The sequence below is a fragment of the Littorina saxatilis genome, unplaced genomic scaffold (assembly GCF_037325665.1).
Source record: "Littorina saxatilis isolate snail1 unplaced genomic scaffold, US_GU_Lsax_2.0 scaffold_1401, whole genome shotgun sequence".
In the NCBI taxonomy this organism is placed as follows: Eukaryota; Metazoa; Mollusca; class Gastropoda; order Littorinimorpha; family Littorinidae; genus Littorina; species Littorina saxatilis.
The window spans coordinates 4,014-30,152 of NW_027127098.1; the positions used below are offsets into that span (position 1 = coordinate 4,014).

Below are 26,139 nucleotides of genomic sequence, written 5' to 3' on the forward strand. Positions count from 1 at the left end.
TCAAAGCTTGAAGAGTTGTTCTGAAAAAAAAACTGTCTACTATGTCACCATCGAGGAACCTTTCGACGTCATCAAGCTCGCTCAGAACCGAAGAAGATGTCTCTCTTGACAAGGCTGTGTCGTTGCGGTCAGCCGTGATAGAACAGTCAGCATCAGGCGGGCAAGGTTTTGTGAAATGCAGCTGTGCAGGGTCGAAAAAATGTAAAACAAATCGATGCAAGTGCTACAAAGCACAAGTAATGTGCAACTAAAGATGTCACAGCAGCCAATCCTGCACCAATAAATAAGACGCACCATGAAGACATTTTTAAGCGTCTTTTCATTGCCATATGTCCTGGTTTAAACACGGTTTTATTCAATTAAACATGAGACAATAATAAAACGAGAAATAATAGGGACACGAACTCAAGCGAATGCTTATATTACGTGCCATATGTCTGTGCTGTACATGCCCTGTGTGTTTTGTTTTTATCCTGTGTCATAATTATGTTAATATTTTCAAGCAAAAATGACAGTATAAGAGACACACAGAGAAAAGGAGAGAGAGAGAGATGGGTGTCACAATGTACCTTTTAATGTACTCGTTTAGATTTTATGTTAACAATTTTATGAAAAAATTACAGATTAAGAGAAAGAGATGAGTGTCATAATGTACCTTTTAATGTACTCGTTCAGATTTTATGTTAAACATTTTAGGAAACATGACAGTATAAGAGAGAGAGAGAGAGAGAGAGAGAGAGAGAGAGAGAGAGAGAGAGAGAGAGAGAGAGAGAGAGAGAGAGAGAAATATTCATGAGTGTTTAACTTGCATTAATATAAGAAAACCAGAATCATTAAATGGTTCACAAGCAAACAACAAAGCACTTGTTTCCCTTCAAATGTGTTTCAGTAAATTTGCAAATTTCCTAGAATTTTTAGGAAATTTGTGAAATCCCTGAGTAAAACAGGAAATTCACAAATTTACTGACATTTTCTGGGATTTCGCAAATGTCCTGGTTTTGAGAATTTACTGTAACATATATATGTCCTTCACGACTTTACTTACCTGGTTGAAAATAATGTAATTTTACGATTTTTGTAGCGTGTCAAAGTGACACTTTTGCCTGCTCACTTCACCTCTATCCCGTATTACACGATTCATGAAAAAGTAAAAAGAGAAAAGAATTAAAAACTACGCACTAAACTCTCAGCCATTAAAACATCCTTCACGAATCTGTTTATTTTTTTGACATACCTTATCTGGTTAATATTTTACAGCAATTTGAAAACTATGAAAGAGTCACTTGCAACAGTGGGCGTTTGTTTTGCCTTGTATTGTACACTTCCAAAACTCTATATGAAAAGAGTTTCTGAAAAGTGGCACAGATTCTCGAAAATGAATAAAAACTGGGTCATTCAACTTGATACAATAGAATGCCTTTGATATGCAAATGATTGCCCCCCCAAAAAAAACCAGCGGTTATTATTGGAGGAGACCGCCCACAAGTCTAGTCAACCTTTTAGCGTGTGCGTTAGACCCAGAAGTCCACCGACACACACTGCACACACACGGTTTTAAAGTTCAAGACTTGAAACCTTGTTGACTGCAGCCGTTTTCCTCAATGGAAACAGCACAAGTATATAAAAGGCCCCAAAAGGGGTCCGGCTACACTTCGAAAGGCCTGTGCAGCGAGCTGGGAAATGTGATCACTTTCTTTCACAGGGTTTGTATGTTTGCAGCTTAGTTTGTATTTTTGTGTTAACAAAATGCGTTATGTTAGCCATCATAACGTTTATATCGTGGCTGGTAAATACAGGTTGCCTTCACTTAAAGAAACAGTACGCCTCCCGTAAACCATCACAGATACTGTCAGGCTTTTACACACAGTACAAACACCCTTTCATTTAAACACTCACCGCTTGAGAACATCCTAGGTGCCCTCCGTAAAGAGTGAGCAATTTTCAAAGAATTTATTTTTGCGTGGTTTATCTTACCCCTGAGCCATCGTGAACCCGTGTGATCCAGTTTCCCTTTTTCACAATGTAGTCGTCAGTTAGTAATTTGAATGCGACTCGATGTGAGCTTATCTGCAATAGCACGTTATTATGTACCTGTGACTCATTCTGATAATCATCGCTCCACGGCTATCGCCAGTTTCTCTCTGACAGCATGCTAGATTATTGCGCGAATCTATCAAAACAAGAATACAGAGTTATCTCCCAGAAAATGATTGCAGATTGGCCGACTTCGACAGTGATCTCCGTTCTGTTCTTCACAGTTATGATAAAGACAAGGTCAAAACAAATCGAAATTTTGAGACTGCTGTCGGAAGGAGACCGTGATATATGGTTGCATCACTCTCAACTGGTTACAGAAAAAATCGTCTGCACCGACGCGCACCGAAGCCAAAGTTGATTATCACGTGACACTTTAGAGTTGTTTGCACAGTATAATTATACATCCGCGAAAGATAGCTCGCTTGAAACTGTCTTACATATCAATAGACCTTTTTCGTATAACCTTTGCCCCCAGCGTTTCGACCAATCAGATTTTAGGGCACGGCAGCCTCTCTCTGATAACCGGAACTAGGGGGCAATAGGTGCCTGGCCTGAAATACCTCTTTCACTTTCGATGCTCGAAGATTACTTTGCCAGAGGATTACTTTGAGAAATTCTGCAAGAAAACGGATTATCTTGTTCAAAATCATGAACAAAAAGTCAAGGACATGCACGAAGGTATGGTTTGAAACGGCTATTGGTGGTATATGGACGAAAGACTTGGCGAACTTCCCCTGCATAAGCGAGGGTGCGTATCGCTAGCGCTACGTGTCATTTGTGCCGAGTGTCATCATGTCTGTATATGTATGTGTGTGCGTGTGTGTGCGTGTGTCTGTCTGTTGCAGTGTGTGTGTGCCTGTGTGTGTGTGTATGTGTGTGTGACTCTCTCTATCACTCTCTATCGCTCTCTCTTGCTCACTCGCTCGCTCACTCACTCTGTCTCTCTCTCTGTCTCTGTCTCTCTCTGTCTCTCTCTCTCTCTCTCTCTCTCTCTCTCTCTCTCTCTCTCTCTGTCTGTGTGGCCTTAATTAATATAATAAACCATTCTGAGTTCTGAGTTCTCTCTCTCTCTCTCGCTCTCTCTCTCAGTTCTGAGTTCTCTCTCTCTCTCTCTCTCTCTCTCTCTCTCTCTCTCTCTCTCTCTCTCTCTCTCTCTCTCTTCTCTCTCTCTCTCGCTCTCTCTGAAGGAATATTTTGTTGTTCCTTTCAATTTGCCAGAGATTTGTAATTTTCGGAAGAAAGTCTCTGCATGATTTTCCGTTGTTTCTTTCGGATTTTGATCTTTTTACAAAAAAGGGCTTTGTTTTTGACTAATTGTAAGACAGTGTTATGGCATATATTTGTAAATGGAAATATTGACACAAGGTATAACCGAGGATATTGAAACCTTTTCTTCTCTCCCAAATTCTTTTATGAAATGAGAGGGGGAGAGAGAGAGAGGGGGGGATTGACAGACAGAAAAAGCGCGAGAAAGCGGAAGAGAGAGACAGTTAAAAGGGATGGAGGGTGCTTTTTATTTTATGGTTGGTTGGTTTTAGTTCTTAATGCACTGTTTTGACAATAGTTATCATTCGGTAAAAGCTAAATTCAATTTCCGCTCGCTCTCTCTCTCTCTCTCTCTTTCTCTCTCTCTCTCTCTTCATTACACACACACACAAACACACACACACACATACACACCGCACACACACACACACACACACACACACACACACACACACACACACACACACACACACACACACACGCACAAACGCATACGTACACACGGTATCGTACACACAAACTCACACACAGAAAAACATCCGTGTATGTATATACGGTATCATGCGAGAGAGAGAGAGAGAGAGGTAGAGAGTGGGGAGGGGGAAATCCAAGATTAAAGGTGGGTACGAATTCAACGTAGTTGGCATCGCTGATAGCCGTGCCATTGCCAGACACGAAGTGACTCGAGCAGACTTTTCAATGGCACGACAAACCCCTGTCGTCGGATTGCTTGCACCCATCGCGTCCTTCGCTGTTGCGCCTTCGCACTTGCACCCATCGGAAAGCCATACAATGACAAATTCTGTCCACCGTATTTCTCTTTCTTCATTCCACTGTTGCACTTGCAGTTGCAAACACAACAGTTTGCCTCGTCGTCTCCGCACTTGACTTAGCACCAAGCCTCGTCGAATTTTCCTTTTGCCCCCTAGTTCCGGTAGATCTGACAATAAATTTCACAGCGCATGCGCCAAAATTTAAAAATTACACAACACCATGAAAAATCATTATCGCCGATCGAGAATCTGCTTATATTCATAACACATTACGAAAAGATCTAAATATGTAAAAAAAAAAATCGATTTCCTCCCCAGAGAAGAAAAACAAAGGCAACCTGTCAGGGATAGAATGAGACCCGAAGGGAAGTAACTCATTTTTGACCTGAGTTCAGGATGCCTCTGACTATGCACGAAACAAGAACTCTAGCGATGGCTTTTGACTGTTCAGAGGAACTGGCGATAGGCATAAACCGTCGTCTGCTACGTGAACCACGACCGGCACGGTTGGCCTAGTGGTAAGGCGTCCGCCCCGTGATCGGGAGGTCGTGGGTTCGAACCCCGGCCGGGTCATACCCAAGACTTTAAAATTGGCAATCTAGTGGCTGCTCCGCCTGGCGTCTGGCATTATGGGGTTAGTGCTAGGACTGGTTGGTCCGGTGTCAGAATAATGTGACTGGGTGAGACATGAAGCCTGTGCTGCGACTTCTGTCTTGTGTGTGGCTCACGTTATATGTCAAAGCAGCACCGCCCTGATATGGCCCTTCGTGGTCGGCTGGGCGTTAAGCAAACAAAATAACAAAATACGAGAACCACGACCTTGCGTGACCCTGCATCCGGGCTTTTCTTTTTTCAAACTTTCAAAACTTCGAATTGTACTGATCTTGTCTTGATGAAAAAAAGAATTCTTTTATGATTTAAGAATGTTTGTGTAACAAGCTGTCAATCTATTATTTAGATTTTAAAAGTTAGGTCTAGCGCCAAAACGTAGGGCACCTAGGATGTTCCCGTTAGGTGAGCGTTCAAATGGAAGGGTGTTTGTACTGTGTGTAAAAGCATGACAGTATCTGTGATGGTTTACGGGAGGTTTACTGTGCCTTTAATTTTGTTTCTTCTGCAGTAGCAGATTGTTTGTTACCTTGCAAACATTTTCTTCTTTTCACATTCTGTCAAGTAATGACTGAATGTCTTAACAAGAGCGGAGAGCGAGGTCTGTCACCCGATGTATGTGTGTATGTGTATGCATTTCTCAGACACTACCAGACCGATTCTCTTGAAAATTGATGCATACATTCTTGAGGGCATTTTCTAAGGGCGTTGTTCTCTGATTTTTGATAGGGCTATTTGATGACGTCATATGTGTCCGTTTGCAAACGTTGAAAATGTATGCATATTTGCGCGTATGTGTGTGCATGTTTGCCCGTGTGTGCGTGTGGGTGTGTGTGTGTGTGCGTGCGTGGGTGTGTGTGTGTGTGTGTGCGTGTGTGTGTGTGTGTGTGTTTGTGTGTGTGTGTGAGAGAGAGAGAGAGAGAGAGGGAGAAAAGTGTGTGTTTGTGTGTGTGTGTGTGTTTGTGTGTGTGTGTGTGTGTTTGTATGTATTTGGTTGTGAGAGAGTGAGAGAGAGAGAAAGATGGCCAATTTATCCTTATTGAGGGTATGCGATGCCTTGGCTTGTTGACAACTGTGTCAAATGTATTGCCTTTCTATTGAAATAACAAAGGGCCTATGGTTTTTTTGTCCCGCAGTGGGGCACTGCGGTTATGAAATTAAAGGCCCCTCCTGTTTTTGGAACCGCAGGAGCTTTCTAGTTTGCTGTTAGGTAGATTTTTGGTTCCTCTTTCCTGTCATGCTCTCTTTTTCTTCATGAATTCTTTTCTTTTTTCTGCCTTCTTGCTCATTCACCTGTATTTTTTCCAAAAATCTCTTCTCTTGCCGCTTGTCTCGCGATTCATGTATAGTTTAATCTGTTAGTGTTCTGATGTAAGTCCAGCAGTAGATAGGTTAAGCCTATTTTAACATACTGGAAACTGGTAATCTTCCAGTAGGTATTAATTTAGTTTTACTAAAGCCTGCTGGGACACAAGTAATGGGTTAGTGCATTTGTAAACAGGAATCGCTTGACAAGTGGCCCCCTTCATCCCCCCCTTCCTCGTCCTGATATGGCTCTGCGTAGTCGGCTGGACGTTAAGCAACAAATAAACAAACAAACAAACTATGGTTTTTGTCACCGCAAAATAATTTCGGAATTCTGGAGATGAGGTACGGGGATTATCCAGACCTCGTTTACGCCAGCAGTTCTTCTTGTTTAGTCTACCTTTGTAACTCGTTTTATTTGTATATTTTAAAATTTTCATGCATAGGCTTTTTTGTGTGTGTGAAACCCGTTCGGACAAAAAGTAACAAGTCGCGGGAAGCGAAATTACTACATTAAGTCAATCTTTCGAACACACAGAATGAAATTAAGAGATTGCATTCCTTTTTTTCACCAAACCTTCATAGCTTTGTTCCCCGCGGCCATGTGCCAAGAAAACGGCGTTCTTGTGCACGAAATAAGCGTGCGGAGAGTGACATTGCCCCCCGGACAACTGCCCCCCGACAACTGCCCCCTGGACAATTACCCCCCGTGACAATTGCCCCCTATAGGACAATTGCCCCCCATTATTTTTTTTTATTTTTTTTTTAGTTTTGAAGGTTTAAAAAAAAAGTTGTTCTTGTTGTTATTTTGCGGCATCCATTCTTTCAGCACAAAACGGTCAATATAAAAGTTTGCAGTCAAGCCGAAAGCCTTCAGCTATACATGGAATAGTCACTACATCATGGAATTTTCTTTCTTGACAAAGATAACAAGACGTCCTGATTACTAAATTATAATAAAGACGTGACCTTCAGGTATATCATCTGTACATCAAACGAAAACAAAAACATATTCTTCACAATCTTGTAATCGGAACATCAAATTAGAGCAAACCATACGTGCAACTTTAAAATGAATTGGGAGCAGTATTTAAATTGAATGTATTAAAGGCCCAGTCTGCCTCAAATGGTTTACAGAACGATTTAAATCTTCTCACGAAAAAAGCAGTTCTAACCTTATGGAACACACTTGCAATAGCATTTAACAGCATTAAATGACACAGTTCGTTTGAATGGCTATTTAGCTTGCGTAAACCACACACCAGATTTCGTGGTTTATTTTACCCCTGAGCCATCGTGGACCCGTGTCACACACTTTCCTTTTTTTCACAATTTCGTCGTCAGTTTGTGATTTCAATGCGACTCGCTGTATCTGCAATAGCACGTTATTGTGTACCTCTGAATCTAAAATGCAACAAACGACTGCGAGTCACACGAACTTATCGGCGGCGGTTGGCTTCAAAGAAGCAAGCGATATGCAGAAAATTCGTCTGCTTGGGGAAACACGACCTTGCGTGACGTGCTTCCGGGCTCCCTTTTTTCAAACTTTCAAAACTTCGAGTTGTACTGATCTTGTCTTGATGAAAAAAGAAATCTTTTATGATTTAAGAATGTTTGTGTTACAAGCTGTCAATTTATTATTTAGATTTTAAAAGTTAGTTCTAGCGCCAAAACGAGGCGTCCGATTGTGGTACTAGACAATCCGGCTGGCCACGCAAGAGTAAATTCTTTGAAAATTCCTCGCTCTTTATGGAGGGCACCTAGGATGTTCTCAAGCGGTGAGTGTTTAAATGAAAGAGTGTTTGTACTGTGTGTAAAAGCCTGATAGTGTCTGTGATCAGAAACTGATGGTTAACGTGAAGCTGAGTGTGCCTTTAAACGACCATCTACGGTATATCTAGATTATATAAAGCGATGGATTCCTTAATGCTGATTGCTCCCTGTCGTGTTCATCTTAACTCCTTATTGTCAGCCAAATCTAAGGCTTCTCAGAGAGGGGCCCTTGCAAGATTTCACGTACTCTCCCTCTCCCACCTTAAACTTAGTTCAGTCATTCCATATTGGCCTGAACATGATAGAAAATGATTTTAAAAGTTAGTTCTAGCGGTGGAAGAGAATGATGTCGCATATTTTCCACCCTCAGTTCGGTAAGACTGAAACGATGCTCAGTCACGGAAAGAACTATCCAAACTTGCAAGCACAGCCGCGGTTGTCCTGTAAGTTCCCGATCCATGTTAAATCCTCATCCTCAAAAGGAAAAGAAGCGACAGCATTCTCTTCCACCATATAGCATGTCACGTGACGTCGTTGAGACCGAGTGAAGGTATATCTCCGAGGTATAGGGTATTCTTTCAACCCGCTGCACAACAGTAATTTAACGTTACCTTAGTTCGGTCGTACCGGTGTGCAATGGGTGGAGGGAGGGAGGGAGGGAGGGAGGGAGGGAGGGAGGGAGGGAGGGAGGGAGAGAGAGAGAGAGAGAGAGAGAGAGAGAGAGAGAGAGAGAGAGAGAGAGAGAGAGATGGAGCCAAAGACAGAGAGAATGTAAGTGAGTGCGTAATAATGCATGGTTTTATTTTTTCAAACCAGACATTATATTGATAATATTGTTTGTCAAACGTGTGCAAAATTGTATGTTACACGTTTCCGGTAAGACAAGAACGGAATCAAACTTGCAATCGTCCCTCCAAAAGCCCACACATGCACACAGGCTTTCATTTCTCCCGCTGTTATCGTTTCTTCTCTTTACAAATTCGTCAACACTGAGCATACTGTGAACGGCACCCAAGACGACAGTACAGTTTCCATACGCGAATTTAGCTGCCCTTGGTAAGTGGCTCGATCGTGGGGCCTGTGAGTCTGAATTAAGAAAGACAGAGTTGTGTACAGAGGAGACAAAGAAACCGGAAAGAACAAAATATTCGCCCGTGCAGACACAGAAAGACGTAATAAAGAATGCGATGCTTTAAGAGATACAGACTGTGACGTCATTCATAATTGTTCGGTCACTTCCGTCAAATAAGTAGATCTCTCCACAATCATGGCTGCTGTGGTTAGCCTTGTCAAAGCGTGAGTACGCAAAACGTGTTTGTTCCCTCCTCTGTTGAAGCTGTGATACATAAATGCCATTCAGACTAGGTCGTATGACAGAGGTTTTTTTACGGTCCGATTGAATTATATTCGGTCTGTTTTTTAATTTTTGATAAATGAGCTACCTGTCTATCTGACTATACCCACGTAGCTACTTATCTCACTCTGTCTTTTCACTCTCTCTAGTCTGCGTCTGTCATTCTGTCTGTCTTCCCGCAGTGGGGCACTGCGGTTATGAAATTAAAAGCCCCTCCTGTTGTTGGAACCGCAGGAGCTTTCTAGTTTGCTGTTAGGTAGATTTTTGGTTCCTCTTTCCTGTCATGCTCTCTTTTTCTTCATGAATTCTTTTCTTTTTTTCTGCCTTCTTGCTCATTCACCTGTAATTTTTCCAAAAATCTCTTCTCTTGCCGCTTGTCTCGCGATTCATGTATAGTTTAATCTGTTAGTGTTCTGATGTAAGTCCAGCAGTAGATAGGTTAAGCCTATTTTAACATACTGGAAACTGGTAATCTTCCAGTAGGTATTAATTTAGTTCTACTAAAGCCTGCTGGGACACAAGTAATGGGTTAGTGCATTTGTAAACAGGAATCGCTTGACAAGTGGCCCCCTTCATCCCCCCCTTCCTCGTCCTGATATGGCTCTGCGTGGTCGGCTGGACGTTAAGCAACAAATAAACAAACAAACAAATTCTGTCTGTCTCTGTTTCTCTCTCTCTTTGCCTCGTTCACGTAGAATGTGAAAACAAAAACCGGACGTATTGCAGTGCAATGCATTCGTTTGATTTGATGGTTAATGACGCTTCAGCAATCTTGACGTATTTGTGAATCAATGCAAGGCATGCCTGAATGCAATTAAAAAAAACCTAAAAAAACACGATTAAGTGTTTGTTCTTGTTCTTGCCAGAGCTTATTTATGTGGTTATTAACAATGGCTATTCTGTTAAAATTGTTTTCAGGTAACCGTCTTCAGGTGAGAATCATACAAATAAGAGAATGGAGCTGACCTCAATATCACAGCCACGGGCTGTAATAGTGGTGGTGAGTTCTTGTCATTGGAATTGCTGTACTAGAACGGATCCAAACCGCGCACACACACACGCGCAGGCATGTGCACACATGCACACGCCAGTCGATAGTCGATCGAGCGTTTGACCTTCTTGTTCTCCCTAGTGAGGACTTTTCACCTCTGCCCATCTCTCTTTTTACATTTAGTCAAGTTTTGACTAAATGTTTTAACGTAGAGGGGGAATCGAGACGAGGGTCGTGGTGTATGTGTGTCTCTGTGTGTGTGTGTCTGTGTGTGTGTGTGTGTGTGTGTGTGTGTGTAGAGCGATTCAGAGTAAACTACTGGACCGGGGTGAACCTGGAATAGAAAGTGTGAGTGATTGTTGTGAGTTTGTCATTCGTTATAGCTTATAAAACCCATTCGTAACATTCACTCATGTTTTCGCACGAGTGGGTTTTTACATATATGACCGTTTTTACCCCGCCATTTAGGCAGCCATACGCCGGTTTTGGTGAAAGCATGCTGGGTATTTTCGTGTTTCTATAACCCCCCGAACTTTCGGACATGGATTACAGGACCTTTTCCGTGCGCACTTGGTCTTGTGCTTGCGTGTACACACGAAGGGGGGTAAGGCACTAGCAGGTCTGCACATAAGTTGACCTGGGAGATCGGAAAAATCTCCACCCTTAACCCACCAGGCGGCCGCGGCCGGGATTCGAACTCACGACCTTCCGATTAGAAGGCTAACGTCTTATCCATTAGGCCACTGCGCCCGTCTTAACAGATTCAAATAACTTCTCAATCTCACAGCAATTTTCTACCCCACCTCCATTTTCCAAATGTTTGTATGATATAAACTAGTTTGTCAAAGTGAATTAAATTTGTCACGAGTTCGCCCTTCTTGTTTTACTTTTGGATGACCTACTCGTAACTGTATTTTGACACCATACTCATTGTTTTCGGAATATCTCGTTAGTTTCCTCGGTTGGGTACATGATTCGGCAAATAAAATGCTGCCAGCTTAATCATTTTTTTTAAAGAAATGTTTAAAAAATTTTTTTAATTGCTTACGTACCTTTGTTTGGAGGTGTGCCTTTCGAGTTTAATTTCTCTTCGGAGTTATAAGTCAACACAGATTTTGGCAGCCCATTGTATTGCACATATTCCAAAACAGTTACATGTGTTCTTATTGAAATATTGAAATGTATGCATTTATTGCACTTTTTATTGGTTACAAACTGAGAGGCTTTTTACATTTAGTCAAGTTATGACTAAATGTTTTGACGTTGACTGGGAATCGGGATGAGCGTGTGGTGTATGTGTGTGTGTGTGTGTGTTTGTGTGTGTGTGTGTGTGTATAAGGCGATTCAGAGAAACTACTTGATCGATCTTCATGAAACTTTACATGAGAGTTCCTTGGTATATCTCCAGATTTTTTTCTCTCATTTGTTTGATAAATATATTTGATGACGTCATATCCGGCTTTTTGTGAAAGTTGAGGCAGCCATACGCTGCGTTTGTCACGCTCTCATTTTTCAACCAAATTGGGTTTAATTTTGGTCAAGTAATCTTCGACGAAGCCCGGACCTTGGTATTGAATTTCAGATTGGAGGCCTAAAAATTGTTATTAGTTTGCTCATTAAAGTTGTCCTTAAAAGCGATGTTTCGCAAACAGATTTGAAATTAATTGCATCGTATTCTTGATCAAATTCTAAATCTAGAATATATTACATGTCATGTTTATTCTAAAAATATGATCACACTTAACGAAACAAGGTAAATTCACGCCGGTACCTCCGCTGCACCCGAAAAAAGCCGGGGCCACTTGCTGCGCACCGGGGCCGAGCCACGAGAGGTTAGTTTCTGCACTAAATCTTCTCTGTTTTCTCCATCACGTAACTGGCGTTTGTACTTCGACCTAAGGTGTTATAGCATCCCATCATCGGTTTTATTCTTTCCCTCGATTCAATTCTGAACTCTGAGCTTCGATTGTTTATGCTTTTTAAGTGAATTATGTGTAAATATTGACTTTCCACAATTATTACGGAAAATCAAGCTTATCAAACAAGCTGCAGAGAATTGGAATGTAATTATTGGTTATTTATTGACATCTGGCTCAAGTGGTGTCATCTAAATTCACGCGGTTGAATCATATTTCTTGAATCTCTACTGTCACTGAACGAATTTGTTGCTGCGCACTGGGGCCACTGTGGGCTGCGCACCGGGGCACTATTTGTTCAATTGATGCTGCGCACCGCGACCAGTAATATACGTGTTATTATGCTCCTTCAAAGTGTGTAGCATACTGTTTTCGGTTGCGACCGTGCTTGAGGATCTTTGTTTGTTTGTCAGCTTGTCCCGAGGGGACACAACACTAGCTGTCGTCTGCTAGCTATTTTTTTCTTCACATTGTTACCTGCAGGGACCTCGGTTCCGCAAGGTCTATAGGCCTGTCCCTTACAAAATTGATTGAATAATGACCGCCCTCTTCAAGCACGACTGTCAATAAAAAATAAATATTTGAACATGCTTGAAGAGGACGGTCATTATGCAATCAAGAAGCCTCTGATAAGCCCTTCCCCAGTATGTGGCAATCATCTATTGCTTTATTGAGAACATCGTCTACTCTTCTCGTAGTTCAATAACAATAACAATAATAGCACTTTATTGTCCATTCAAATAGTACATAAAGATGGAACATTTTCTTCCGCTGAGAGTTCTTTTAGTTCTTGTTCTCATTGTTTGCAATACACATGCGCGGGCAGGTACAGGCGCCTGCAGATATATTCCCAGCGAAGTTGGATGTAAGCTTATCCCACGAACGAATACTGAGATCGACTTGAGAAATTTTCTTCCCGATAATACATGATAAAGAAGGATCCTTTGTTGCCAAACTATGGCTACAGTTGGGGACAGAAGTTGCCAAACTTTAGGAGGCCTATGTTGATCCGAATTTGGGTGGATTTCCGCGGATTATTTTATTTCTGACTTTTATTGAATAAAAATGTTGTATTGCATATGGAGGAGATCTCAGCAGTCACCGTAGACAGCAGTTTTCTGGACGTTAGCGTGGTGGTGGTGGAAACACCATTCTGATAATCATCGCTCCACGGCTATCGCCAGTTTCTCTTTGACAGCATGCTAAATTATTGCGCGAATCTATCAAAACAAGATTACAGAGTTATCTACCATATGTTTTTCGCGAGCACTGATCTAAATTTGAGATCAGTGTTCGCGAGACGAAAATGATTGCAGATTGGCCGACTTCGACAGTGATCTCCGTTCTGTTCTTCACAGTTATGATAAAGACATCGTTCTAAGGTCAAAACAAGTCGACATTTTGAGACTGCTGTCGGAAGGAGACCGTGATATATGGTTGCATCACTCTCAACTGGTTACAGAAAAAATCGTCTGCACCGGCGCGCGCCGAAGCCAAAGTTGATTATCACGTGACACCGGCCAGTATATACATCCGCGAAAGATAGCTCGCTTGACTCACTTATCAATTCCTTCGTAATTTAAAAATTACACAACACCATGAAAAATCATTATCGACGATCGCGAATCTGCTTATATCCATAACACATTACGAAAAGATCTAAATATGTAAAAAAATCGATTTCCTCTCCAGAGAAGGAAAACCAAGGCATCCTGTCAGGGATAGAATGAGACCCGAAGGGAAGTAACTCATTTTTGACCTGAGTTCAGGATGGTGGAAACACATCATGAAACGGATGCTCCAGACCAAGCTCAGGCTATGCGTATGCCGATAATGACGTCAACGCCATATAAGCCCCAGACATTTAAAACAAACCTGCGCCATCTGTGCCAAGAATGTGGCCATTGGTTTGGACTGTTTCACATCATTGCTGTATCGCATCCCTGCGGACGTTGGCAGTGACAAAAATTGTACTACATCCATGAACAGTCTGAAGGCTATGTTGTCCATTGGAAACGTCCCATCTGCGAGCATTTCATGTAGCGTAATCCAGGTCTGAAGATGACTGTCCACTGTTTTGAAGTTTGGATACAGCTTCTGGGAGGAGGTCTTGTAGTCTTTGCACATCATCTTTGCCTTCAAAAGTAAACAGTTCTTCTGCTTGTTCGTCGAGACATGTTGCTGATACGTCGGCCGTTTCGTCTACAAAGCCTTTACCATCTTGAATTACTAGATTTTTATCTTGAGTCTTGATCTCAGATGGAAGAACGCCAAGTCTTTTCTCAAATAGGTACTCTTTCCAGTCACTTCATTCAGCGACAAAAAACGAATCTTCAATTGTTCATTCGAATGCACATCGACACTGTGTCCAATAACGTCCTTGAACTCTCGAAATTTAAATTTGCAGTAGTAACATCTAAACAGATCCATTTGTTCACCTGCAAAGCAGAACAAACCCACTCTTAAAAAGGACAACACGAACGAACGTCAGCGTCATTACCTTTCGTGTGTGTGTGTGTGTGTGGGTGTGTATGTGTGTGTGTGCGAGCGTGTGTGTGTGTGTGTGTGTGGCTGAGACAGACAATACTTTATTCACTGTAGTACTGCCCCCAGATGCGCAGCAAATTAGTGCCCAGGTCAGTATACAGCCCTCAAAACAGGGACATAGCCCGGTGCGCGGCAACAGAATCGTTCAATGACGCTAGAGATTCAAGAAATATGACTCACCCGCATGGATTTATATTACACCATTTGAGCCATATGTCAACAAATAACCAATAATTCTATTCCTATTCTCTGCAGCTTGTTTGATAAGCTTGATTTTCCGTAATAACTGTGGAAGGTCCAAATTTACACATACTTCACTGGCCCCGGTGTGCAGCACATAAGTGCCCCGGTGCGCAGCCCTCAAAATAGAGACGGCCCCGGTGCGCAGCAACAAAATCGTTCAGTGACGGTAGAGATTAAAAAAATATGATTCAACCGCGTGAATTAAGATGACACCACTTGAGCCAGATGTCAACAAATAACCAATAATTACATTCCAATTCTCTGCAGATTGTTTGATAAGCTTGATTTTCCGTAATAACTGTGGAAAGTCAGAATTTACACATAATTCACTGGAAAAGCATAAATAATCAAAGCTCAGAGTTCACAATTGAATCGAGGGAAAGAATAAAATCGATGATGGGATGCTATAACACCTTAGGTCGAAGTACAAACGCCAGTTACGTGATGATATGTCATTTTGGAGAAAACAGAGAAGATTTAGTGCAGAAACTCACCTCTCGTGGCTCGTCCCCGGTACGCAGCAAGGGGCCCCGGCTATTTTCGGTGTGCAGCGGAGGTACCGGCGTGTAATTAGTACTACGATCATAATTTAAGAATTCGATCCAAAAATGATTTCATCTTTATCATTTCCTGATTCCAAAAATATATAGATATAGTATGTTGTATTCGAAACAAGCTCAGAAAACTAAAAAGATTTCAGAAAAACGCGCTTTCCTGCTTACGGGAGTACGCTATTTTTGCATGTCAGTTTCACTTCGTGTTGCACGGGAAAAGTGAGCGACTTCATTGCCGCAAGGATTGACGAAGCTGTTTTGCCTTTGTGAAAAAATGTAGTGCGCTCAGTTTCATTCTGTGAGTTCGACAGATTGACTAAATGTTGTAATTTCGCTTTATGCGACTTGTTTAAAAATGTGTACAGGTTTTTATTGTAGTTGTTTCCTCGATGAGACCATGCACTGCTGCTGTTGTAACTACGCCAGATGTATCTTGCACAGCTGGAACCTTCATGGCTGGAGAAACTGCACATGTGATTTGTTACTTTTCGAAAGATGTCTCAGCAGAAAAGGTTCACCTTTACGTTGGATGGAAGCCTTTTCATGGATCGGATGTCTCCGAAGGTGTGTTGATGATGTTGAGATCTGAATGTTCTGCATTCTTTCTCCTATAGGTGTGCTGATACTGATGCAGTGTTTCATCATTGCGAAATTGACAGTGCAATCGTTTATAAGCTTTCTTGTGGAAGCAGGAGCTTGCATCTCTTATTAATTTTCTGGAACAATCAGAGACAAAATACGCTGTGCATTTTATGTGGCAGCGTAACGCATCTAAGGTTCTGAAAACTAATGTATTAAAGTACTAACAAAGGGAAATACTGAAGTAACACATTGATGTAACTAATAGCTTTTTGAAGATGCAATAAGCATTTAACTTGCGAAATTCCTGTGCTTTGGTTTGTTTCACGACCTTGTGATTAGAAATGTGACACACGCTTTGGCTTTGTTTCAGTTCAAGCACTGCATGTAACTCGGTATTGAACTTAGAACAACGATTCTTTGCGTCTTTATTTTGCTCATATTATTTTTATATTGTATTGTCACTGTACACAGACAGACTGGCGTGCTTCAAAACATCAGAAGAAGTCTTTGATTGCACCGTGTCCAAAGGCTTTAGATTCAACTACGTAATCTCCGATCGTCTGACATTGGAGATTCCAAAGGTCACACATAGTTTTTCTGGAAGGTACACTTGCCATCAAATCCCAAAGTCTACTGGAAAGTCAACCTCGTGCGATCTCATTGTCAACAGTAATTATGTTTTTTATTTTTTATTTGGTACTTTGTCCCTCTGTAACATTTTGGAGCGACGTGTTACCATTTGATTACTTAAAATGTATTTTGACTTCTTACCAGGAGCATCCGTGTGTTTGTTCGATGTTTAATTTTTAAAGGCATGTATTTCTGTATACTGTGAATCCAGAGTGTGTGTGTGTGTGTGTGTGTGTGTTAGTGTGTACGTGTTAGTGTGTGTGTGTGTGTGTGTGTGTGTGTGTATGTGTCCTTAAAACAGAATTGAAGACATTTTGAACAAATTTCTGTTACAAGATTTAAACGCTTTTTGACATGACATATTCGTACTAGTGAAAGAGGCACACATAATGAACACACAGTGTTCACTAGTGTTCAAACAAAGATGTGTTAATCAGGCGGTCACGTTTGAAATCCAACTTCCTTTCCCGTCTTTTTAGTCAAGTGATCTTTACAGCAGTGATCGTGAGCTCCGAGGTGCACATTTTCTGATGGAATTTCGGATCATATCGAGCAGACACGTACTGCACAAAATATGTATTTATCATTTTTCATTTTTATTATTAGGAAAACCCTAGATTGACAGGAAGAAAACGGCATCATGTATAGGAACAATGGTCAAGAAACACAGGAAACATTTCAAAACTCAGACTGTCAAAACTAAATGTTTACAGGACCTCTCCAACCTCCCCTTCATTGGTAACACCAAAGAAAACTATGTAGAAGATAGATGATTATAGACACGATCACATGACTAAACACAACCGACGTTTTCTGGAAATAAGTTTTTCAGGGTTGTTATTTTGCGCTGACGAAGAACTGGGCCCGTGACAGCGCGGCAAATAACACATTGCCGACCATTAAAAACGAGCGATCAAGTTGATCACATCAAATCATTAGCTATGATGTTTTTTTTAAAATCGAATTACCACTCGATATGCAGGGGCGGATCCAGGGGGGGTTTCCGGAAACCCCCCTTGCGCCTAAACAAAAAAAAATTAAAAAGAGAAAACAAGTCGCGTGAGGTGATAGTCAAGCTATCGAACTCACAGAATGAAACTGAACGCACTGCATTTTTTCATCAAGACCATATAGCATCGTCTGTCACCCGCTCGTGGAAAAAGCAGTGAAATTGACAAGCCCGTATGGCGCGGTAGTGGTTGCGCTGTGCAGGATAGCATGCTTTTCTGTATCTCTATTCCTTTTAACGTTCTGACCTGGTTTTGAATCCAAACACAACATATCTATATATTTTTGGAATCAGGAACCGACAAGAAATAAGATTAAATTGCTTTTGAATCGATTTTGGAAACTTAATTTTAATAATAATGTTCATATTTTTTATTTTTAGAGCTTTTTTTAATCCGAATATATATAACACATTTATATATTTGAAATCAGGAAATGATGAAAAATAAAATGAAGTTATTTGTGGATCGTTTTATACAAAAATAATTTTAATTACAATTTTCAGACTTTTAATGACCACACTCATCAATTAATTTGTAAGCCTCCAAGCTGAAATGCAATACCAAAGTCCGGCCTTTGTCGGAGTTTGTTTAACTAAAATTCCAAGTTTTTTTGATAAAAAACTGAGGGTGTGACAGTGCCGCTTCAACTTTCACAAAAAAGCCGGATATGACGTCATCGAAGACATTTATCGAAAGAAAGAAAAACAATAGTCTGAGGATATCATACCCAGAAACTCTCATGTGAAGTGTCATGAAGATCGATCCAGTAGTTTTCTCTGAATCGCTCTACATATACACACACGCACACACACGCACACACATACTTACACATATACACCACGACCCTTATCTCGATTCCCCGTCTATGTTAAAACATTTAGTCAAAACTTGACTAAATGTAAAAAGAAGAAATACATACATTTTAAAAACAAAGAAAAACTCATGGCTCAGATTGCACCAGATTGCTCCATTTTTCTTGACCCCCCTAGGAGGTTCGAACGCTTCGCGTCCTCAACTAAACGTTTCGCGTCGTCGAATTGTCCCTGAAAGAAATGTGGATCCTGCCCCCCCCCCCTTCAAATTGATGTGATCAGCCCCTGATATGATATCCTCCTTTAAAAAAAAAAAAAAAAAAATTCAAACCAAAGTACACAGTTCCTTGCAGTAGTGATTTCTGACCACGTGTTTTGCTTGTGATCATGTGCATTTGGGAAAACAGGCATGCACATCAATCCTGGTAGATCATCGGTAGCTAATCGTGAGCGTCGATGAGCATTCTTTTGAGACAAATGAAAATTACATCGAGCAAATATTGTCTTCATTGGTCGGCGGGGCGTCAATATTTGTCTCAATGTCAGAGACCCAACTCCTCCACCCTAAATACAAATCAACACAGTTATTTTCGAACATCGTCTATCATCAAAGCAAAATGTGCATCCTTTCTGAACGACTGCTACTCTTCCAAAGGCCATACAATCTCGACATATCATCAATAGACGTTTTGTATAGGTTGTAAAAGTTTGAATTTACGTGTTTTTAGTGAGTCAAACTTTTCCACGTGACATTATAGGCCAGTCACTACCGCGGGGTGTGTCTAAACATGTGGACAAGGAGCACGTGAAGGAAGCTTGCCTCACTAAAAGCAAGAGTATCCACTCTTTTACAAACCATACAAAACCCGACAGAGTTATGTTTGGAATTTGTCTATTGTCCGCAAACGTAAAACATTTCACCTGTTTAGTATGATTTGATACCGAACTATTGTTAAAAACATTTGGTAACCCGTTCTTTATTGTCTGATAACGCTTTCTTTCTTTCATTTATTTCAGAAACAGAAGAGGCAGGAGAAAATCGACCGAAGGTCAACGAGACAGAAACATTAATTTATGTGATCACCCCTATTGCAGTCATCGTCACAGTTCTACTCGCCATTACGATTACTGTTTTCTTCATACGAAGGAAAAAACAACCGAGGTGAGGAAGAGCGTGAGGCCCCAATTCAGAGTAAACAGTAAACGCATGAAACAGACCTCAAACCACTGAAACATTGGAAAACCTTTTCTCAGTTTTAGACGATAATTCTTGAGCCTGCGATTTGTATTTGTATTTGTATTTGTGTTAATGTTGTGTAACTGATACAAACATTGCCAAATGCATTAACTGCATTAACATTATTTTAAAATCTGATCATGTCTTTCTGGAAAAGTCCTTTGACGTTTTGTTTTTACATTTAGTCAAGTTTTGACTAAATGTTTTAACGTAGAGGGGGGAATCGAGACGAGGGTCGTGGTGTATGTGTGTGTGTGTGTCTGTATGTGCGTGTGTGTGTGTAGAGCGATTTAGACCAAACTACTGGACCGATCTCTATGAAATTTGACAAGAGAGTTCCTGGGTATGATATCCCCGAACGTTTGTTTCATTTGTTTGATAAATGTCTTTGATGACGTCATATCCGGCTTTTCGTGAAAGTTGAGGCAGCACTGTCACGCCCTAATTTTTCAACCAAATTGATTGAAATTTTGGTCAAGTAATCTTCGACGAAGCCCGGACTTCGGTATTGCATTTCAGCTTGGTGGCTTAAAAATTAATTAATGACTTTGGTCATTACAAATCTGAAAATTGTAAAAAAAAATGTTTTTTTATAAAACGATCCAAATTTACGTTCATCTTATTCTTCATCATTTTCTGATTCCAAAAACATATAAATATGTTATATTTGGATTAAACACAAGTTCTGAAAATTAAAAATATAAACATTATTGTTAAAATTAAATTGTCGAAATCAATTAAAAAATACTTTCATCTTATTCCTTGTCGGTTCCTGATTCCAAAAACATATAGATATGATATGTTTGGATTAAAAACACGCTCAGAAAGTTAAAAGGAAGAGAGGTACAGAAAAGCGTGCTATCCTTCTCAGCGCAACTACTACCCTTTGCCATGAGCGGTGGACTGACGATGCTACGAGTATACTGTCTTGCTGAAAAATTGCATTGCGTTCAGTTTCATTCTGTGAGTTCGACAGCTACTTGACTAAATGTTGTATTTTCGCCTTACGCGACTTGTTTTAAAAATTGAGTAGGATACAAATCCTATTCTTCTTGTCGTTTTTAACTCCAGCGTGCAAACGTTTATTTTATTTATTCACTAAAACATTCAGGTGATATTAGAGGAGCATAAACAAATTCAGCGGTCTGCGTTGGTCCAATAGTCAAAAACGGAGGCTCTTAAAGGACCAAGCCATGCACAAAGCTAATAGGATTATTAAGAGTAACATAGCACAGTGCTTATAACAGTCTTCCTCGTCGGGATTTTATTGCTAGTTTTAGCACTTCCACCGAATGAGCTTACGTTTGTTCATTGACACGCACCAATCACGGCCTCTGATTGAACAAACAAAGCAGAGTCTTCGTTGTTGTGATTTTCTCGCTATCTTGAGCACTATCGCCATGGCCTTTACAAAGGCAATTTTGGACGCAAATTGACAGAGTTGTAGTCAACAACGCTAGTTTTCCAAACGCATCTTCGGCCTTGTTCTACGATCTAGTAATAGAGGTTTATGCATGGTATTATCCCATGACCAAATTGCTTCTTTGTCTCTGTTAGGTGAAGCAGGTGCATTTCTCCAGAACCAGAGCCTCGTTCTGACAAATTTTACTGTATTTGCAGAGTTCACAAGGTCATCTGCAAAATTATTAGGTTATTATTATCAGCGCATCATAGTCTTCGCATATCAATGTACTACAGATACATTCATTATTTTCCCCATAAACAACGATTTTGCATTTTCACGAAACATACACACTAGGTCCACAACGACATATTTTTTAAAATTATCTGTTGTATAGAAATTACCATATAAAACATAAGTAGCATTCATTTTAAAACTACTCACAAAAGTGTAGGGGAAACTATGTCTAGCAAAGTTCCATTCCAAAGCTCAAAGAGATCAATAAAGCACATTTTTAGTCTATAAAAGAAAACATCCAAAGTTTACGTACTGCTGACAAGTTTCTGCATTTGTTCACTATCCGAAACAGTGTTGTTCTTAGCCTCAGATGACAAAGGTCAGTCGGACCTGGATTAACAATGTGTAAAGGTTCAAATGGCCTGGCATTATCAGCTTGGTAGGAAAAATGATGGTCAAAACCATCGGACGGTCGACTGGGTCATTTGTCAGACTAATGCGTCAGAATCAGATACAAAAAAGTGTCAATTACCGAAGAACGAGGTTGGGGAACAACACTATTGTCTAAATCTACCGTTGAAACACAACCAATACGCTTGGCAGTTACTATTCAACCTGAAAGCGACTTTGCTATTGAGTTGAAGGTTACTTGTATTCTCCCAGCAAGGTAATACATTGTACTACGTTGCAAGCCCCTGGAGCAATTTTTTGATTAGTGCTTTTGTGAACAAGAAACAATTAACAAGTGGCTATATCCCATTTCCCCCCTTTCCCCTATCCCATCTCCCCCCTTTCCCCGTCGCGATATAACCTTGAATGGTTGAAAACGACGTTAAACACCAAATAAAGATACCGGCACGGTTGGCCTAGTGGTAAGGCGTCCGCCCCGTGATCGGGAGGTCGTGGGTTCGAACCCCGGCCGGGTCATACCTAAGACTTTAAAATTGGCAATCTAGTGGCTGCTCCGCCTGGCGTCTGGCATTATGGGGTTAGTGCTAGGACTGGTTGGTCCGGTGTCAGAATAATGTGACTGGGTGAGACATGAAGCCTGTGCTGCGACTTCTGTCTTGTGTGTGGCGCACGTTAAATGTCAAAGCAGCACCGCCCTGATATGGCCCTTCGTGGTCGGCTGGGCGTTAAGCAAACAAACAAACAAACAAACAAACAAACCAAATAAAGAAAGAAAGAAAGAAAGAACGTGAGTGATTCAAGGCGATTATCACTCGAGCAAAATAATAGATCAATTCCAACAGCAAAATTGTTATTAAACTAAGCCTTGTCGAAAAGCCAATAAAAGTAGAAAAATAGATTTTGCGGCTACCCCATACCTGCACATACCCCCCCCGGGCTTTCAGCCACACTTCAGGCGTCTAAACATTTAGAAAATGTCATTGACTTTCTTACAAGGAGTCTAACACTGCAATTGTGCGAAGAATCAATTTTCATCATTGTTCTATCAGGTTAGCGAAGTAAGCCACTTGTAAATATCCGATCAGGTCCCGCACGTGAACTATTTACGTCAATAGCTAACATGAAAGCGTAGTAGTCTCGACGAGAGCGAGAGTACTTCCTATCTTGGGTAGTTTACGTCAAGACATTGTGTTTGATCACACCATAGACCAAATAGCCTGGACCGCCAACTCGTCACGTGACCCTTCGAGGTAACCACGCTCGACTTTCAGGGGCGCTTAGCGTCCGGTTTGAAAGGCCAGCGATTCGAAGACAGTGAAAAGAAAGCACGCTCCAGTTATTTGTGACAATGGGAGGTGACAATAAACTGGATTTTCCAAAACTCCAAACTAAACTTAACAAAACTCATCGAAAAACATGTTCCATATGCACTTTAGCTGAGTTTATTTTAGCATTTTCAGAACTTACCTCGGCAACTTCGTCCATGTTTACAATCGACACCGGATATGACATCCCCCTGATTTCTGAAAGGCCATGTAAGCGTAGGTTCCTAAATGCGAGAGGCGCTACCTCGTTATTGAGAGAAAGAGCGGAGAGAGAGCTAGTTGGCGGTCCAGAATAAATGGTCTATGATCACACACACAAAATGTAAAACATGATATTTGGTTCCATTTTGGCATGCCACGCACAGTCTTTAGTCCAGGAACATGGTTACGGGAAATGTTAATCACATTTTAGCGGGAGATGCGAACTGACGAAAGACATACATTTGCGTTTGGCTGGCAACACTAGAGGTATGTTAGTCATCTGCTGGGTAGTTGTGCAATTAATAAAAAAAAAAATAAAAAAAAATAAAAAAATAAATCCCTGCGCTTAGAACTGTACCCACGGAATACGCGCGATATAAGCCTCATGTTGATTGATTGATTGTTTATATCATCATCTGAGACAAAACGAAAAATCATTGTTTCGACACTGCTTTGAGGCGCACTCCATCTTTAAAGTCGGTGTTTAATGCGCGAAAGAGAACTAGCTTTGCGCGTGAATGTAGTGTTATGGTGACGCCTGTGGAAGGTTATGGCATGTGGAGTACAGGCATCAGCAGGTTTCTGACCAAAAGCTTGATTTTTGTGTGTCCTGAAAACGGGATAAATAGGTTACACACCTTCTCCAGGATAGAATAGACATTTTCCATCGGTATTAATTTCTGGTATTCCCAGGCAACAGGCTCGGAAATATACGAAAATAGTCATTTGGGGAAATATCTCAGCTATCCTTGACTCGGAAATGTGTAAACAATATATTTATACACATTGAAACATTACTTTCATTTTGGTGATGATTTTCATTGATTTGAAGTACGTAAGGAGCTACCAACGTTATAACTAGTGACTGTAGAATAATTTGAACTAACGAGACAGTACCCATTTTCTGCACTGACACAGGGAGCGTTGACAGCCAGTTCGCGGAACACATCTTACAGCGATGTCCCTTACTAGATGAGGAACGAAAAGAAGTGTGGCCGTCACCAACTCCCTTGCAGACCAAACTATACGGCAGTCGACAGGAGTTGGAGAAAACGACAACATTTATCACCAGTGCTGGACTGATTGTGTAACCTCTGCGAACGCCAAGAAGAAGAAGAAGAAGACAGCCAGTTCAATAGCAAGAAGCGAAGCCACAACAGAGATAGGTCACATACATGAAAATCCGTCAAAAGTCACACAATACTGTGTACTTTTCTATGATAATTCAAGGTAGTCCAGCCATTCTGTGAGGTGATGCGCCAGATATTGTGAGAAGGGTCTGGCTGACCAGCCTACCTTCGCGTGCAATCCAGAGCAAGAGAAAAATAGCGACTATCGACAACCGGAACACGTCGCTCCCAAACAAAATTAATGGTGCGGAACACTTCCCCACCCGTGTTAACGCCAACCATCGGAACTAATTTGTACATATAGTTGAACTCTTTCGATTTCAAAAGTCCAAATATAGGTAAATTACAAATGTATTCAGGAAACTAAAGAAGGAACTCAACCAGTGGTATTGCATACAAGCCAAATACCCAAGTACAGAGATGGGTTCGTTCAGAGCAACCTCATTCTGACATCTTGGATCGACGCCGACCGCTGACGCAGTTTACTATGTTTCTCTAAGTCCCGCTGAAGAGAAGGTGTGTTTGACAATCAGACTGACTCAACAGACAAGTGCAGTACTGTATTTATTTGATGACATTTTTTCTTTCAGCGGGAGTTCAGAAGGCACCCAAGATCGACTCCTTTGTTACACAAACAAATAAAAGGGCGCTTTGAATTCGCGACAGGAGTGATGCAGACTGAATGAAATCAACCTTCAGCGAGACAGAAAGAGAGGTATCAGAAGGAAAAAAAACCTGATGCCGACGTCATTTGTGTGTTCCAGACTTTCTATGATGTTCTCATTTCTATTAGTTGTCTGACAAATGTTTAGAACATGGATTTGTAGAGTTAAAGCCTGATTTTGAATTTCTTTATTTTTAAGCGTTTTTTCAACGTAAAACACAACTTAATATTTTTAGAATTAGAAAATGATGAAAAATAGATGTTTATAGTTTTGAGGAGTCTTGTTCCAAAAATAAAGAAAGTGAAACGTCGGACATAATTTGAATAACAAATTTTGGTACTAAGCTGTAATGCAATCCCATAGCTCAGACCGAGCCAAAGAATACTGGGTGAACGTTTAGAGGAAATAACTTGGAAATTGCTGTACATGCAATGAGAATTCCACCTCAAATTCAAGTAAAAGCAAAAGTGATGTCATCAAATAAAGCTACCCCAAAACTGAGATGGAGGACCAAAGTAAATGCCTCAAAGAATGTTTCTGTTAATTTTCTTTTTAAAAAGTGGAACATTTAAGCGCGGTTTTTGTTGGACGGTTTTCCTAACTCTCCATTTTTGGGCACATGAAGAAATAAAAAATAAAATGATTTTACTTTTGTGATTCAAACTCAGAAAATCGGCAAACTTTGAGTGAACTTATGGTAAACTAGTGTGAGTGTTTATCAATTTAAAGACAACTGAATTATTTAAACATATATCGCTTAAAAATAGAAACGCAACAGTGCCTCCTCATTACACACACCCGTATATACGGGGGTGAAAAGGTTTCACTCTGTCTGTCTGTCTGCCTGTCAGTCTGTCTGTGTCTGTCTGTCTGTCGACTGTGTTTTTCCATAATCACGTATATCTCTGCTGTTTATGGGTCGATTCAACTAAAATTTGGTTCCTCTCTAGGTCACAAGTCTGTGCGCTCTCTCTCTCTCTGTTAGTGATCTTCTGAAACCCAACAAGTGCTGGATGAAAAAGTTATCCATTTATAATTTACAACAATTAGTAACGATTCCAACAAGAGTTACAGCTACCTCATCTGCGCTTATAGACCATATCTGTGTGTCAACCCGAGCTAACATAAT

At 40.8% G+C, this 26,139-nt stretch overlaps 1 protein-coding gene across 3 annotated transcripts; it reads left to right on the forward strand.

Moving 5' to 3' along the window:
- Positions 1–1,559: 1,559 nt before the first annotated feature.
- LOC138955571 (uncharacterized) lies at positions 1,560–26,133 on the forward strand. 3 transcript variants are annotated; one of them, XM_070327154.1, is made up of 6 exons: positions 1,560–1,703; positions 10,036–10,117; positions 15,734–15,932; positions 16,422–16,619; positions 19,420–19,564; positions 24,134–24,917. In XM_070327154.1, exons 2-6 carry the CDS (start codon positions 10,073–10,075, stop codon positions 24,141–24,143), a joined length of 597 nt encoding a protein of 198 aa, XP_070183255.1. In that variant the 5' UTR covers positions 1,560–1,703; positions 10,036–10,072; the 3' UTR covers positions 24,144–24,917. The 3 variants fall into 3 exon arrangements, 1 of the variants encoding a protein (XP_070183255.1); XR_011452278.1 differs by lacking the exon at positions 24,134–24,917 and adding an exon at positions 24,936–26,133 and having other exon boundaries at positions 1,566–1,703; XR_011452279.1 differs by lacking the exon at positions 24,134–24,917 and adding an exon at positions 24,936–26,133 and having other exon boundaries at positions 1,566–1,703; positions 15,747–15,932.
- Positions 26,134–26,139: the final 6 nt, after the last annotated feature.